Source organism: Zerene cesonia, chromosome Z (genome assembly GCF_012273895.1).
Source record: "Zerene cesonia ecotype Mississippi chromosome Z, Zerene_cesonia_1.1, whole genome shotgun sequence".
Lineage (NCBI taxonomy): Eukaryota > Metazoa > Arthropoda > Insecta > Lepidoptera > Pieridae > Zerene > Zerene cesonia.
This window is the reverse complement of record NC_052122.1, coordinates 11991507-12009402: the sequence shown is the minus strand read 5'-3', so window position 1 is coordinate 12009402 and position 17896 is coordinate 11991507. Positions and strand designations below refer to the sequence as shown.

General features: G+C 37.2%; 1 protein-coding gene across 1 annotated transcript in view; it reads left to right on the top strand.

Annotated features, from left to right (window-relative positions):
* LOC119835848 (eukaryotic translation initiation factor 4 gamma 1-like) overlaps positions 1-17843 on the top strand; it is a 38798-nt gene extending 20955 nt beyond the window's left edge. The window contains exons 10-28 of the mRNA XM_038360885.1: positions 1518-1892; positions 2074-2355; positions 3165-3295; positions 3598-3754; positions 4058-4218; positions 4488-4691; positions 4810-4950; positions 5131-5215; positions 7243-7595; positions 9385-9576; positions 10023-10176; positions 10552-10632; positions 11327-11609; positions 11857-12043; positions 12260-12436; positions 12828-12983; positions 14561-14780; positions 14974-15075; positions 15337-17843. Of these exons, the coding sequence (XP_038216813.1) occupies positions 1518-1892; positions 2074-2355; positions 3165-3295; positions 3598-3754; positions 4058-4218; positions 4488-4691; positions 4810-4950; positions 5131-5215; positions 7243-7595; positions 9385-9576; positions 10023-10176; positions 10552-10632; positions 11327-11609; positions 11857-12043; positions 12260-12436; positions 12828-12983; positions 14561-14780; positions 14974-15075; positions 15337-15416 (3521 nt within the window). The 3' untranslated portion in view covers positions 15417-17843. The remainder of the gene's footprint in view (positions 1-1517; positions 1893-2073; positions 2356-3164; positions 3296-3597; positions 3755-4057; positions 4219-4487; positions 4692-4809; positions 4951-5130; positions 5216-7242; positions 7596-9384; positions 9577-10022; positions 10177-10551; positions 10633-11326; positions 11610-11856; positions 12044-12259; positions 12437-12827; positions 12984-14560; positions 14781-14973; positions 15076-15336) is intronic.
* The last annotated feature ends 53 nt before the right edge of the window (positions 17844-17896 follow it).

The window sequence follows — 17896 nt, the reverse complement described above, 5'->3', positions numbered from 1 at the left end:
CATTTCTAAATTGTTAATGTCATCACAAATGTCATCGTTATCAGCCACATCGATTCCGATTCGAAATCGATTTTCATGAAACTTACAAAAAATTACTAAAATTCGATGGGAAATAACTAAAAACATTAATTGAAATAGTGAACAAATAAATCTCAATCACTTTATAAGGTTTAATATGTATATGTGCGTTTGCATTATAAATTATTTATAAGTAACGTGGGCGAGCATAACCGGATCAATTCCGTACCTGCGCACAACACTAGTTACAGTAGGTCATCTGTCCGCATGGAACAATTCAACATGGCGGATTTTACTTCAGTCACGGCGAGCATGGCTGCGTTTTAATTATTTAAATCATTGTTATAACTAAAATTTTAAAATAATACAATATATTGTAACGTTTTTTTTTATACACTTTTTATTTAAGTTTAAAAATAAGTGATCGCAGTGAAACAAGTGCTTAACAGTAAAAGCCATTCTAGATCCTTGAGTGACCTTTTGTTGCACTTTCTTTTACCATATTGCCGTTTTTCGTCGTACCGGGGATCGTTCGAAACCTCAATAAAATTGGAAATCGGAAACATTCTAGTGATCAGTGCCACACAATTATTATAGTCTGACAATCAGGTTGGTACAGTGAGATAGAGCTGAAAACTCCCACGTGGAAATTATACCGCACGTCTCTATTTTTAGACTCGAAACTTGGTTCACAAAAAGTGATTGGTACGATCGAAAAATCGTCACTTGAATGTGTAAGCGGTGCACTGTGTTAATTTAGTTCTCTATTGCGAATTCCAGTGAAGTTATCTTCTACAATATTGTAGCTTTGAATTTGTTCTCGCCTGTCATTCTTGTCGGTGGTCCTAATATTACATTAAACTCACAAAGAATTCTTTCGTTCCAAGATATTTCTGACCAACGGCCAATTTACTCTTATCCATTTTGGTGTTTTACGAGAAGCAAGACATAGCTCGTAAGTTTCCGTGCTATGCATATATTATGCATAACTAAACGAGACTAGGTGAAGTTACGACAACGTATTCAAGATACTTGGATTTATACGCGAATTTCACAAATTCTGCAGCAATTATGGCATTGGGAATCATTAGGTTTATCTTACATTGATTTAGTATTGAATTGTCTGTGCATTGTGTTTACAAGGTTCACAAGTGATATCTGTATGTTCCATTGTTGTTTGTGAATTATTAAAGCCTTATAGTGTATCATTAATCTCACAAGATAGGGCCTACACTTTTGCTCTTCACACCAAGTTCTATTTTATGTAATAGGTATGTTTATATTATTGAAGAACATTATAGACCTTGTACCCCTTAACACAAATATAAAGAGCTTAACCTCTAGTGTTATCTCATCTTGAAAAATGTATCTTTTCTATTAACTTTGATTTGCTATTGTGATTATGTATGCAACAGTCTATATGCACATCATAGTGGGAGCATGTATTTTTTTCGAAGCCAACAAAAGAATGTATTGTTAACCAAATATATAATTTTCAGTGATTAGTTCGGCTGATAGTACACCGGAACCTATCAACCTACCAACTAGTCAAAACAGTCTAGTTAATGTAACTGAAACTATACAAAAGGGAGTTACAGAAACTCCGACATTAGAGACTGAACCCGAAGCAGATGTGAAGGCGGACATTTTAGAAAATAGTGAGACATTCCCAGTATCCCAAACTCCTACTGCCTCTCAGCTATTGTCAAGTATTGAGAAGGTTGCTAAAGAGCAATCAGCCTTGTTAGAGTCCACTGAAGAGGAGCAGAGTGCCAGTCAGGCTCAAGCCAAACTCACTCAAAGTATAGTTAGTGCTGCTCGAAACAATCCTGAATCTAAAATGAAGGATATTAATCTCAATAATACATCACCAGGTACATTTTCTTTTTCCTTTTACATTGAGTTGTTTAATTTTAAAATTAATATGTTGATATGATTAAATTTGACATTTAACATAACTAGATGTATGTAAATGAATAAATAAATAAAACTGTTTCTAATTGTAACATTACAAACAAAGTGAAACCTCTGCCTCACCTGGATTTACATTTTAAGATCCTGACACTGCCAATGGAAACATGACTGAAGTAGCTGAAACTGTGAAAGATGTTAACAAAAATGAAAAGTCAATAAAGAATGCAAAGAATAATAGTAAGAAAAATAAAAACACTAGCTCCGAGTCTAGTGCTAAGGAAGAAACATATGAAAATGGTAAAGATGAGACTGACAAAGTTAGTAACGTAGAGCCTGAGCAATTGGAGAAGGATGAGGAGCTTTCCGACAAAGGTGAAGCTCCTGCGACCCCTGCCTTTGTTCCTAAACACAAGTATAGTGATGGTGAGTATGTCACTAATAATATTGCATTGCTCATAGTTTACTTGGGTGAGTGCGTGGGTGTTTCAGGTGTTTGGAGCAGATTATAAATACTAATATCTCTTTTTATATTTACTTTTACACTGTTTTACATATAAAGTAGACCAAGAGAGTTTTAATTTCCTAAAAAAAAATAGTACTGATCTGAAATGAAAAAATCATTTTTTCAGTCATGATTTACAATATCATTGTTTTTTGATTTACAATGTCATCTCAATTTATAACTTTGTTCTGACACAGCAAAAGTAGGATTAGATTGTATTAGTCATAAGTGAAAGTTCATTCATTCAAGATTTACCGTCTACCAGTCCACCCATCTATATATTTAGCAGATATATTTAAATGTATATACAAGTTGATTATGTAATAATTGTGAAGCTGTATGTTGGAATACTTAAGAAACTGTTGAAAGTGGGCTGTGGTGTTGATCTACCAGCCATTTTTTTACTGATTTATTGTATTGATCTCTAACTTATAATATGCTATTACTAATGATGAATTCAAATTTAAATTTAGTTGACAGACAACAGACAATTGCTTAAATCCTAGTAAAGCCCTATATAGATTAGCTGGCTAACACTTGTTCTTTTTTACAATGATATACCTACCTACCTACCTACCTTAATTATGTGTAACTAAAAAAAGTAAAGTATGGCTATGCCTTTATCTAAAATCAAATGATGCATTTAACAGTACCATGTTCATGCCAACTTTTTGTGCAAGTTCCTACTTGCTTTCTTGATTACACCTTGTAAGCAGTGTTAATATTCTAGATCAATGGTCCCCTATGAATCCCGCTGGCAAGAAGACTTATGACATCAGATTGTTGATGCAAATCAAAGATGATCCCTTATGCCGAAATAAGCCCAACGCGCCATTACTTGAATCTTGCAACATATTGAGGGTATGTATATTTGTTAGTATTATACTCGATTCTTGTTTGTTTATTTTACAATAACTAGTATTCCCTGCGATGAAGGTTATTTGATATCATAAATTGAAAAACATTTTACAATTTAATATTATAATCCTCTGCTTTTACGGGTCGGTAATTCCCTACAGCGCAGCTGCGTGTAGGCGATATTTTGCTTCATACAATAATATTTGTGTTTTGAATCAACAAAGGCTTATCTTTTATAGAGTATTGATTTTTACGTATGCACTATTATAGATTCATATATATTCTAACTATGCAATTGTTAACAGACTATGCAGCTTCAAGACTCTGTGGTGTCGTTCAACCAGATCTCAAGACCTGTGAATGATTCCCTCTTCCCCAATTTCCTCAAAAACACCAATCCGAATATGCGCAGCACACTTCCACGTGATAACAAGAAGGAAGGCAGGAATGCTGTTCCTACTGGTGAGTTGTACTTATGAAAAAATATTTAATGTATCAAAGTATTGGTGACCCTGAGTAAATGATGTTGGCTGTTAAATCTTGTTTGTAATTTCATTTTTCATTCTATTTTGTTATAACTGTTGCTTAATTGCATTTTCAAATTGTTATATTAGCAATTATATTTGTCAAATTCTATCTTTGAACATGATTGAAGTTAATTAAAGTCAGCTTACATTAATACTCACACATGGCCAAGAGGGAGTGTAGTTCATAAAGTATGTTTATTTGTTTCAATGGTATCAGCAAAATCCAAATGTCGTACAGGTAAAGGAAGCATGAAATTGAGTTCTTCGTCCAGCGCGAGCGGCGGGCGGAATATCTTCATCTCGTTGCGCGAAGAGGTGAAACTCAATGAGACCAAGGATGCTTGGAAGCCGTCCAGGTTGAAGAAGGAGAATCTTAGCAAGGATGAACTTAAAACTCAGGTGTGTTGAGCCTCTAGCACAACTTCCTTTATAGAAGATCTTTTGGCTTTGATGCTTTTTTGTTTGGAGATAGGAGGCATAATATAGGTTTTTGTTCATGGTGAAACATCTCATTTCTGCAGGAATTTCTTTTGACCACAGAAAAAGCAATTTTTTAAAGCAAATCGAATTAAAGTTATGAGTTAGAATTATTTGAAAACATTAAGAATGATATTTGATTGCATAAATGTACAAATTAAAATATACTACCGACGATGTCGCTCGCGCAGGAGCTGTACAAGAAGTTCCGCGGCATCCTCAACAAGCTGACGCCGCAAAAGTTCGACACGCTGCTCGAGAAGGTGAAGTCGCTGGAGATCGACACGCAGATGCGGCTCGAGGGCGTCATCGACCTGGTCTTCGAGAAGGCGATCGACGAGCCGAACTTCTCCGAGGCGTACGCCGCCATGTGCAACAAGCTCTCCACGCTCAAGGTACGCGAGTTGTCCTACACCTATAATGCGTTATCATCATCATTATAATATCATGCTCTACATTTCTACATCATCTAATAAATGTAACATTAAATAAACTTGTTGCGTTCCCGTTCAGGTTCCCGCCGCAAACTCGCCGGACCAGTGCGTGAACTTCCGCGCTCTCATCATCAGCAAGTGCCAGAACCAGTTCATCACCGCCAAGACTGATGAGAACGTCATGAAGCTGGAGAAGGAGATCGCCGAGTGCACTGATTCCGTAAGTATATGATTAACTCAGACTTGTATGCAATTAATTTGATAAACTTTGATAATATCCATGACCGACAAGCCTTCACCTAATGTCTTTAAGTGGCCTAAGTTTGATATTTATGTTCAAAACATAATTATTATACTTTATGGATGCAATGTTTTTTTTTAATACGATTAAATGATGCAGGCAAAGAAGAAGGAGTTGGCGTTGCAGCTGGAGGAAATAAACCGTCGCGTGCGCATGCGCTCCGTTGGCAACGTTAGATTTATTGGTAAGCATATTATGTTTCTTAATATGAGTGTGTTAATTAATTAATTTAATTCGTTTTTGGAAAAACTTTTCCAATGTCATTTTTGATTGATTTTGTTTTATCACCCAACACTGCACTCTGATATAATTCGTGTTTTAAAATAATTCATAAAATTACTTGCTTGCTAGCGATTTTATAAACCCATGTTGTAAAGATAATCGTGTGTCTAACAGAAATATGGAATTTGGAGAGATACAACTGATTCAATGTAGCTTTGTGGCAATATAATTTGTAGAATGTATTATTTTTTTGTAAGTGTTCAATGGTAATTTGTGTCATATATCCCTTTTAATTTTATAAATGCGAAAGTAACTGTCCGTCTGTCTTTCTACTTTACGTCTACACCACTGATCCGATTCGGATGACATGTGGTGCAGATATAGATTGAGACCAGGCAAAGGACATACGATAGTTTTTCCCGGAAATCCCACAGTAACGGGAACTGTGCTCGGAAAACCCCGGTCTTTGTAGCTCTTCCTTTGTCCACACAGGCAAAGCCGCGGTTAATAAAGAAATGTATGAATTTAAAAACTTGTACACAATCAACTGACATTCAGATGAAAGTGGCGATAATTGACCTAGTAGCATAACTTTCAAATTGTGCTTTGTTTAATTTCTTACTGATTTAGTTGCAATTTGGTTAGTTTTAGCCTTATTACGTACCAGTACGGTTTTCTTCATCAAGGGATAGAGAAAATTCATAGTCAGTTTCGTTATAAATTGCGAAATTAGTTGATTGATTGGTATGTTAATGTGTGCAAGTGTTAAAAGTGCTGCGCCGAAAATTATCTCTCGAATGTTGTTTTCTGATGTTTTGTTGCATTTGCGAACTTTTATTTGTTGCTATGTTTTCTAGCTAATTATTTTGAATTGCTCGTTTTTTGTAATTTGCAATGTGTACACTAAAAAAAGAATACTACATCTTTTTTTTTAACAAATGTTTCCATATAACAACGTTACTATAAAATTTAAAACGGAATATCACTTTATATAATAGCAATAAGTGGATAATACAATGGGCTAGTATCAGTTTTATGAAAAATGAATGAAGTTATTGATTGAAAGTAGGTTGCACTGAAGCTTGAGCGCGTGTTGCCGAGCCGCTGCAGCAGCCTTGAATGGCTCGTTGATATACAACGCAAATGTCGAGTTACGCCGATATTTTTACTTTCATACATTTGAAATGGAAATTGAGAACCTTCAAATCTTTTTACCTTATCGCAGGTAAAGATAAAGAGATTATAGATATTCAATATTGTATTTAAATAAAAGATTTGATATTTACTTCATATTCAAATACGCAATTTCCATACTTTTATGTCTTCTAACTTAAGAATATTTTAGATAAGACGTGCAGACTGTAAAACATGAGTCATGAAGATGAGACGATGACAGCGTATTATTTATTAGCACTCTTGAATATGACGCCATCTCTTACATAACGCTATATTAATCTAGTTTTATTATCACATGGAGCGACGAGATTATTGCTATAAATTTCTTATACTTAGAATTCTTTTTAACTTGCACATTTATATAAAATTTGCATCAATGAATTGAGTTTGAGTTGCATTCGACATGTTTGACACGTACATAATTTTAAATATATAAATATTGTAATGCGAATTTCTTGCGAACGATTGCTTCATTGTTATGTTAACGTGTGCCTTTTGAATGTTTGTCTCTTTCCTATTGATGAATGTATTGTTATATTGGCACTGGCAAAGCGAAGACAACAACTATTGTAATGACCTTGAGTTGATGACCTTTCTTTGTTGGTATGGGAGCGGGCAGCTCGGCCAACGTTACCCGATTTTAGGATACGACGAATCTGTCCATAAGCATTAACTAACCAATTAACCAAAATCTACCCAATGACTTTACAAAAAAACGTGATAAATCATATCAGGCATTGATCACAACTTGAAATGAATCATGCATGAAACATCCATCAACAACATTTCTACAACAGTCGCTGTTTGTTACAGGTGAGTTGTACAAACTGAAGATGCTGACCGCCAAGATCATGGTGTTCTGTATGAACCACCTGATCGAGAAACTCGAGGAGGAGAAGCTGGAGTGCCTCTGCAAGCTGCTGACGACCATCGGGCAGCAGGTCGAGAGCGAAGTGAAGGAACAGCTCGAGGCGATATTCAAGATGATGCAAGACATCATCGCGGACAGGAAAGCGAACAAGATCAGCAGTCGGGTCCGCTTCATGATACAAGACGTGATCGAGCTGCGAAGGAGGAAGTGGGTCGCCAAGAACGTGATCGACTCGCAGCCCAAGATGATGGATCAGATCCAAAAGGAAGCCGAGCAGCAGCAAAGGCATATTGAGGTTTGTGTTTTATGCTTGTTTTAATATGTGATTGAATCGTTTGTTGATTAGTGATGTGAGTGGCTAGTGCCGATTCTTTTCATTCATTTCGAGGAAATAGGAATATCGACTGCAAATGGACGTAATTCGATAAATTAATTACTTACTGATAATCAATTTGTTTAAAATTGATATTTATCTAATATACATTTTTTAATTTGCGTAACGTACCTGATGTAAATTGAAATATTTTGTAATCAATAATTGGATTATTTAATTTCGAAATTGGCATAACTTAAGTCTCTGTGAATAAAGTTATGTTCTCATAACCGCTCCTATGAATATGGGTCTATCCCTAAAATCATGCCACCGTCCCAGACGCATCGTGTGCAATGCCTTATCGCGCCTGTCGCTGGAACGGTGGACAATAGAATTAGATTTAGTTAGTCTTAAGAGAACAGTGTAATCAAATCTACGTATAATAAACTAGTTGCGCCCCGCGATTTCACACGAGAAAGTCCGTATCCCACATGAGTATCGGGATAAAAAGTTGCCTTTATGTTATTCCAGTTGTCCAGCTGTCTACGTACCAAATTTCATTGCAATCGGTTCAGTAGTTTTTGCGTGAAAGAGCAACAAACACACACACATCCTTACAAACTTTCACATTTATAATATTGGTAGGATTAGTAGGATAGTAGAATTAAGTATTCGTAAAATCCGAATTAAGTTTCTTTTAAAGTCGATCCGCAACCAATCCCGAAAGTTATGTATATTTAAAATGTTTACCAGTCATTATTATTAAAATTGTTTATATGAGGGTTTATAAAAGGGTTTATTTTTGTGTTATTATATTTTAAAACGACTTTCCAAAAAAACAATAGATATTGTTGTCATTTGGCCCTAACTTCAAAAAAGGAGGTTATCAAATCGCCTGTATTTCTTATTGTACCTCGTAACTTTTACTGGGTGAACGGATTTTTATGATTCGTTTCTTATTTGACAGCTGGTGTCTGCCATGTGATCCGATTTTGGTCTAGTTCTGACAATTTGAAGGCGGTTCTGTTTTCTGCTTAAAACTAATTAAATATCTTTATATATAATAGAAATTGCAGAGGTTGAAATGTTGATGGCCTTTTTTAAGAATTACGTTGCTAGAACAACAGTTGTAAAGTCAACAGAAATACGTCATCAGTAAAAATCTAAAAAGCCTAAATAACATAGTTCATGAGAATAGAATAGACAATGTTATAAGTAATTTTTAAAGCAATCATCTTGTTTTTTAAAAAATGAAACAGATCCTATGTCCTTGCACTGGGATCAAATATGAGTTGATGATTTTTGAAGTAACTTGAAAAGAGAATGCTTCAAAGAATAATATAATCAATTAACAATATGGTCATAGGGTCACCGCTGCATATTTTCACGTAATTGATGCCATTGATCTCCTCTCGTTTTATTCTTGATAGCCACTTGAAACAATGATGTACGGACATCTGTTGTTTGTTGTACAGTTCACCATTTCCAAAATTAAACTCGGACACTGTTGCATTCGACTAGACTTGCTTCAAAAGCGCTTATGATTCGTCTAAATACATAATTTTATATTTTATACTGGTTTAGAAAGCACTACCGGAAAAAACCCTAATTGTCCTTTTAATATTCTAGTAAAAAGTATAAATTTACCAACAAATTTAATGTGAAATCATCATCGATTATATTAGAGTCGATTACATAGCAGTGATTGTGAAACGCATTGATTGCACAATAAAATACACTTTGTGTAATTATGTTGCTGTACTGTAATCAGCTGATGAACGCGTCGCCGATGGGCGGCGGCGGCGGCGGCGGTGGCGGGTTCCGGCGCGAGGAGGGCGGCGGCCGCAAGCGCGGCGAGGGCCGGCGCCAGGGCGGCAACAACTTCAACGAGTCGCCGTGGAAGCCCACGCCCAGGGCCAACTTCACCGTCGACACCAACAAGCTCAAGATGACCGCGCAGAAGGTGAGCTATCAAACATGTCCTTAAATGAATCGTAATCAACATTTATCTGTTCTAATATCATAAAGAGGTAAAGCTTGTCAATTCGTGACATTATAATCGTTCAACCTATTTTAATATTTCTAATACCAATTGAAAGCCGTGTCACCTTTGAGATATTTTATTTTTATACCACTTTAAAAAATATAAATTTATTTGAATTAATGAACTACAAATTGTAATGGAATAAGAAAGAGTTATGTGTGAACCTGCAATCATACAGTATTTACCTTCCCTTGCAATAATAATGGATTTTGTAAAAATGAATAAGAATAGATATTCTCTGGTTTGTGACATGCCACCAATAATCAGCATTTAACTCACAAACAAAATGGAATTGCTGACACATAATTCTCAATGCTTGAATTATGTGGTAATAATTGACATTCGTATTGTTCACCCCAACGCAGAACCTGAGCAACATAAAGCTTGGGCCACCAAACAATGTGTGGAACCAGGGATCCAGCACCAAGAACACGTCAGCCAGCAACTCGAGCATAAGTCTGAACAAGAACATGTACAGCATGCTGGAGATTGTACAGGCGGACCCAACTTCTGTTAGAGGTGAGTGGCTGGGATTGTTTAGACAATGCTCTAAAATGATTTGTAACATTTTGGATATGTACAAAATTCATGGTTGATTATAGTGCATGGTTTTTTTTACTAATGTAAAAGATGTATTTGAATTTTTCATTTCAAATCAGGAAAATCCTATTCCTTGCTTATGTTTTTATTTGTCCTCCAATTATTGATTATGCTTTTCATGATTGGGGGTAACTAATATATTTGTTTTGATATTAATCTGCAAACTCATTGACTTAAGCAAACAGTAGAGATAAACAGCTCAAACATAGAAGATCTCTTTAACATTTAAACATCCGCAAACTAAAAGTCCTCAACTATGTGCGATTGAGTTTCAATATATCAATGTGTTTGCAGCAAACAAAGATTTAACGCCGGGCGGATATCAACACTCGAAATCAATCGAGAGGTCCACATTCAATTCTCGCGGTGATTTCAGTGAGTATTTCTTTTGTGTAACAAAATATTAATATTTACTTCATCTCATGATCATGACAGAATTGATAAAATAGATATGTAATGTATTAAAGCGTAATTGTAATAATAATAACTATTAATTTTTTTCGCTCAGCCGGCTTGGAGAGTAAGTGTTTTTGTCCATTAATATTTTTATATCCGTGTTATATAAAAATTTAGCTTTGCTAACTTATTTATTTTTGCCTTTTCGTTTTTATCTTATTTAGTCTCCAGTTCTCGGCTTTTTCGCATTATAATTTTGTTGACGTATTCCTGGCTGAATATTAATTGTAGAGCCGTGTTGATAGTATTTGTGACATGTGGGTAATAGCAAAGCAGTGGTGGCTCAGTGGTGAGAACCTCGAACTTCAAAATCGATAAGTCGGGGTTCGAGACCGAGCGAGCGCGCAGGAAATAAATTGATTTTTCAATTTATCTACGCATGTGGATAACATCACCACTGCTTAAACGGTGAAGGAAAACATCGTGAGGAAACCGGCATGTCCAAGAATTAAAAGTTCGACGACATGTGACATCTGCCAACCCGCACTTGGCCAGCGTGGTGGATTATGGCCTGAACCCTCATAGGAGGCCTGTGTCCCAGCAGTGGGAACATATATGGGCTGATGATGATGATGATGGGTAATAGCTAATATGGTAATGCGTGTGCGCACAGACGCAGCGGGTCGGTCCGGCTCATCGGGCGGCGGGCGCTCGAGCTCCGGGTCGCGCACGCCGACGGCCGCGCCGCCGCCGGAGCCCGCGCCCGCGCCCGCGCCGGCCCCCGCGCCCGTCGCGCAGGAGCCGCTGCCCGACAGCATGAAGAAGCGCGTAAAGCAGGTGGTCGACCTGTGCTTCATGAACCCCGACGACGACGAGATGGTCGAGGAGATCAAGCTGCTGCCGCCGCAGCACCACGCCGCCATCATCACCGAGATGATCGAGGTGGTCCTCGAGAAGTGAGTACTCACCCCTGCCGAACGATTGCGCTTTCTATGCACTTTGAGAATATACGGAATGATTAATGTTCGAATATAGAATGATATTCATAACTTAAATTTTTCTTTCTTTTTTTACTACAGTAAATAACAAAGATATTATCATATTTGTTGTAAATGAAAAAAATGTACAGTGTAATTACATAACTGTTTGTAAACGACGACGTGTTTATTGAGGTATTATAATAAAATACGGTAACGTAACCAGGAACGCGAAGGAGATCAGTCAGTTGTCGAAGTCGGTGTTGCACGTGGTGAGCACGGGCACGATCTCGGCGGAGAACCTGCTGGCCGGGTTCGCGGACATCTTCGACGCGGCGCCGGACCTATACATCGACGTGCCGATGCTGTACGACTACCTGGCTAAATTCCTCGCGCCGCAGATTGAGAAGAAGGTATCTATCTATGTGCGAGCGCACTCGCAGTAAGCAAAAAAATGTCCAACGTTCAGCTGTGGGTGCTGAGGTGAAGTGATAGGCTCTTTGGAAAACTAAATTTAAGGCTTGCTATCGATAGTCTTAAATGATTCCAACGAGATAAGTGGGGAATACATTTGAAAGCAGATTAATTTAAAAAACGTTTAAAATACCATTGGCCTTTTATCCCTACAGCACATAACCCTTGAACAAGTGCACCGGTCCTGCGAGACGATCATATCCGCCAATCACGGCCACTTACTGCTGCGGGCCATCTTCAAAGAGCTCAAGGAGTCGATGGGACCCACATTCACTAAGACCAAGTGGCAGGAATCTGGCTTGCAGTTCAAACAATGGATGAATGAGGATCAGGTGAGAGATGTGCTTTAATTGGTGCAAGTTACAAATACGTTTATAACAATTTTATATGCAATCAGAATTGAAAAGGATTGTATGTGATATTTTATAATAAAGATTAATTAACTAACCTATCTCCGTCCGGGTAGACAATTTTTTTTTATAACCTTGAGACAAATCTAACGAACTGTTAAAATCACTTCAACCACTCTTGAGTTGCATCTATTGTAGATAACATGACTTTACTTTCTATATATACATTAAAACATCTCTAACAATCCGCTCGCCCCCCTTTGTAGTCAAAACATATTATATGTTGACGATGTGTGAACCACAAAACAATAAAGATATAGAAAGAGTTATCATCTCAACTTGTCGTGTATGTTAACTGCGTACTTACGTGCAGGTGGCGAAGTGGATCGAGGACAACCGGTTGCAGTACGTGGAGGGCGGCGAGACGACCGGCGGCGAGCGCATCGTGACGCCCGACGAGACGCAGGACAAGCTGCTGCAGCTGATGAACGCGGACGAGAGCTGCGACTGCCTGCGCGGTTGGGTGCAGGTGGGCGCACACACACACCCATACACACGCACACACACGCACACGCACGCACGCACGCAAACCTATGAGCGCATATACGACTACACACACAGTTGACTTTAAAAAAAGTTATCACGGAAACGTAACAGAACAAATAAAATGCAAAACTAATAATTATAATGCATTGTGGTTATTTATTTGTTACTCAAGATACTTATTTTTAATGATAATTTTACTGTATAGTTCCGTAAGATATGTATTTTTATGTACATATTTTAACTTAGAAAATGATGAATGATTAATGATGAATGTCTGTAGCATAAACTAGAAGCTAGAATATATCTGTGTTAAATTTCAATCATAAATTTCACGTCAGTGCACGCAAGCAAGCGAGCGAGCCAGATTAATTAGCCTCCATCACTTAGGTAAGGACGGATATCGCATAGATGACACATACATTCCCCGCAACCGGAACACGATCCCGGCGTTCTAATTTCCAGGCACGTTGCCTACCTAGAATGAGCAAAATCAATACTGAGCGTCTATCTAGGCAACTAGTTATCTAGGTTCCAGGATTCAGAGTATTGATTATTTTCAAGTTTACTTTATTGAAGTGCAATAATATGTTTTATTGCCTTCATTTAATATGCTTTGATTAATTGATATAATATGTAATTCTAAAATACGCGTGTCTGCATAAATGTTGAGAGCGCGCGATGTGCGGACGCCGCACAGCAGCGCTGCATTCTATTTATAACACCATTGTTGGTTCAGTGTGTGGATGCTCTTGTTTGTTGAAATATATAATACGTCAAGATTTTATAAACACAAAAGTTTATTACATTTTTGGCTATTCATTAATACGAAATTAAGGGGTATTTTTTAACAAGATTTTGTTTGGTAATGTTTTTAATAGAAACAAATAAATTTTTTGATCTCGATTGTTTTTAATGGGAATTTTGTGAATTTGTGCTCATTATTCTTTGTTTATAGAAATTGTGAATTATCGCTATAGTGTGATTCAATGCATAATTTACAAGTGCTAATTGATTGCAATATTAATAAATGTAAGTTGATGAGACACACTCGAGTATTTAAAGGAGAACAGGCAATGGGGTATTTATTTATAAAGATCACTTGGGTTGGGATCACTTGGGTTGGGATCACTTTGCAATGTGTTTCTTTGAGAATTTGGTGATCGCTGGTAGGAATCATGCGTGTTCACTGCTTATGTTATTATTCTGTAAGCACATGTCTATGTTTCCAACATAGGAACCTTCAGTTACATATACAAGTTTTGGAAAGTTAGCCTTCTTGGTTGATACATTTATTTATATGCGGTGCGCATGGTGCGTGAAGGATAATATAATATAGGTCCTTTGATTTCACACTGGGCTTATAAAGTGTTATCTATATTAAGTGAACCAAAAACTTTGTACCTTTTTTAACAAATGTTTGCGGAATTTCGCACACTCGTATACAAGACATGGACAAGCAAGATTGTAACGTTGTAACATATGAAAAGAACGTTGCGCTCGCTAGTGCTCGTTGCTAGTGCTCGTGAGCGATGTATATAATATGAGGGGCGTGGTGCGCAGGACAACATCGGGCTGTCGAGCGGCGAGGGGTGGTTCCTGCGCGCGCTGACGACGGCGGCGGTGACGCACGCGCTGGGCGGGCGCGCGGGCCCGCTGGCCGGCGAGCGGCTCGGCAAGTACGCGCCGCTGGTGGGCGAGTACGCGGCGGGCCGGCTGCCGCGCGAGGTGGCCTGCCTGCTCGCCGTGCAGCGCCTCGTGCACCGCCTCGAGCACCCGCAGGGTACGCCGCAACCAACGCACACACGCATAGACGGACTATACCAACCCTACGTGTCATAACTATAACTCTTGCAGCTAGTTTTTAGCCAACGCTATATAAAACCTACTGAAAATTTTCGTAAACTAAAAAACAATGTGATAAAATAATGATAGAATGTACAATTTATTAATAAATGCTTAATTTTATGTTTCAGGGTTAACGTTAGATATATTCCAATACCTACACGAGCAGTACATAATTTCGGTTGAGGGTTTCATAGCGTGGGAGCTTTCGGAAAATGAACCAGAAGGAAAAGGTATGCTGCATATTATAACTCTTTTTTATGCAGTTTTTTTTTATGTAACAAAGTAGTTTGTCATTTATAACCATATATTATCCTCACAGAATTATAAACTATTTTCATATCTTTGAAATAAAATAATAAATAGGTTAAAACATTTTTTAGATTTTATCAACTTATCTAAACTCAAAAATGATGAAGTTTAAATTCGTTAGTTTTAAAAGGCGCAAGCATTTGTTACAAATATAAAACGTTGTCGTGTCGTGTGCGTTCCAGCGGTGATGCTAAAAGCGCTGACGTCGTTCTTCACGAACATCCGGGAGGCGGACATCGAAGACTCTTGCAGCGAGGCCTGACGCGGGCGCTTCGCCCTCGAGGCGCTGCCCTTCCTCCACGCAAGCCACATGTACCACATCTACATATATTAGCTTCGCCATGGGATACTCTAGTTCAGTCGCCGTGCATACGTGCACTTCATGATAAAACCCAAATGTAATTTATTTACACTATATTTTTACTTGCGTGAAACATATATTTACTAGATCCAATCAGAGACAGAGCTTTCCGACTAATATATCTTTATATAGTTCACTGTTTAGAGAGATGCGTGGTTTTATATAGACTAGGTGCGTTACATACGATACGCACCGACTTACTTGTAACGAGTAGCTTCTCTTCGTGAAACTTCACGTCCTTCTACACTGTGAGAGTCAAGTGCTTAGACGTCGATGTATCAGGTGATACCGTGTTCAATGGAAACAAGCAATGCTTCTCTTTACGACTGTCAAATTCGAACGATTTCTTCCACGACCGCTTTGTTTATGTGATAAATATAAAAATAACTTTGTTATTTTTTAATGTTACATGGCTTTTATAAATTCTATATTTATAAGAAAGTATAATATCCGAAAATATGCGTTATTTTGTTATATAGTATTAAATATACAAAAGTAGATTAAATAATAGCAGCAGCAGCTGTAGCGCGTCCGCTGCGCAGAACTAGAGGTCCCGCGGCGCCACTTGTTATACACTTTTATACGTTCGGGGCTTGGGGTACATCGCTTTCGTACAGATAACTTTAATATTGTTAAACCACTTTTATACGCGGATTTTTGTTGGATCGTTTCCCGCGATCGTACGACATAGGACCTAGATAATGTACGAGTCGTGGCTCCGTTGAAATATTTTTCGGTCGGAGGTCGTGGGGCGTAGTGTAGCCGTAGCTCGCCCGCCCTCCGGCCGGTGTATCATATTCCCTAGCAATAATGGTGTTAGTTATTTATACTGAGTTGTCTAAAGCCTAGATCGTCTTAGAAATCGACAATCATTCTATTTTACCGGTTGCGCCAAATCATTTTAACATTAATGTATTGACTCATTTATACACTAGCGAAAATCATGAGATGCGACGATGCGACAATTTGAAAGTGAATGTATTGATGAATTGTAATCCTTTGATTATATTGATAATTTTTATCGATCCGATATCTAGTCTGCGAATTTACGTTCGCGAGTCGATTTTATCCTTTTTACACGGCCTTTGCCTTAACTTGTATCCCGTGACATTGTTTGATCCATTTTAACAACAGTAATCGTTCTAAATAAATTTACAATATAATGAAAGTGAGAAATTTTTAATTTTATTTATATACCCTTAATTATGACAACAATTATACAAGGATACAATATCATTTTTTTTAAAAATTGTACAAAAAGATATTAACAAGTACATAATTACAAAAATTCAAATAAAATTTGACAATGAAATAATGCATGTTCAATCCAAAGCTTGATTTAAATTTTAAAATTAAAAATGAGATAAAAAAAACAACAAATATATCATTGTCTCACCAACACATTATTAAAATGCTTGAGTATTGGTGAGTCACTTTTTTGCGATAATGCGTTTAGGATTCCTTAAAATAGTTAGGCAGGAATATCTCTGAAAGATCAGAGTGTTATATAATATATAAAGTATATAAATTACCGAACGTTAGGAACAATATATAACACCAGCTGTTTTATATACTGAATGCTCGAAAGGGCTTAGATTTTAAAAAGATTATATTATATTATTGCTATATTTAATATATTATGATGTATATCACACTGTTTCGATTTTAGAAATATCGATGCTAATGAAATAATGATAAAATGTAAAAAAAATATAGATTCATTTACGTCTTGAATGTTCGTTAGTAGCATATAATTAGTAGTAATTGAGAATATTTTATTACGAGAGGTTCATTGCTTTTATACATATGTGTAAAAAGAATGTTAACGGTTGTTTGTAAAGTTGTTTATCGAGCGTCGGCTGCGGCCGCTCGGTGTTATTGATGAGTTGAGTTTGGTGCGGCGCGACACCCGGCACGCGCTACCGCAGACTGACGCCGGCGGCGCCGCACGTTGAAACCAATTGTAACCCATAAGCAATTTCATTGTTCACATTTTGAATTGTATATAAAGTATAACGTAGTGAAATTGTATTTTAATATTATGCGACCGTTGCGTTATTTTTGTAACATTTTAATGGTAAATTCGCGTTACACAGGATATTATACAGCATGCACTCCTAGAGTTGTAGTTTTATCTTATTTTTTTTTTTTATTTTAATATTTTATTAGTTTGATAATGTCGACAGCGCTAGTTATTCTGTCTCAAACGGGCGAGCGCTCTCGCCTCCCTTCGCATGTTCATGCTGGCGCTGATTTTATTTTTATTACTTTAGCTATTCGTAACAATTAATTGTACGTTATGTAAATAAAACTTTTTATGTCAACTAATTGTAGTTTTCATTTCGACGTCTTCCTTCTACAAAAGAGTTCCACATTCAATA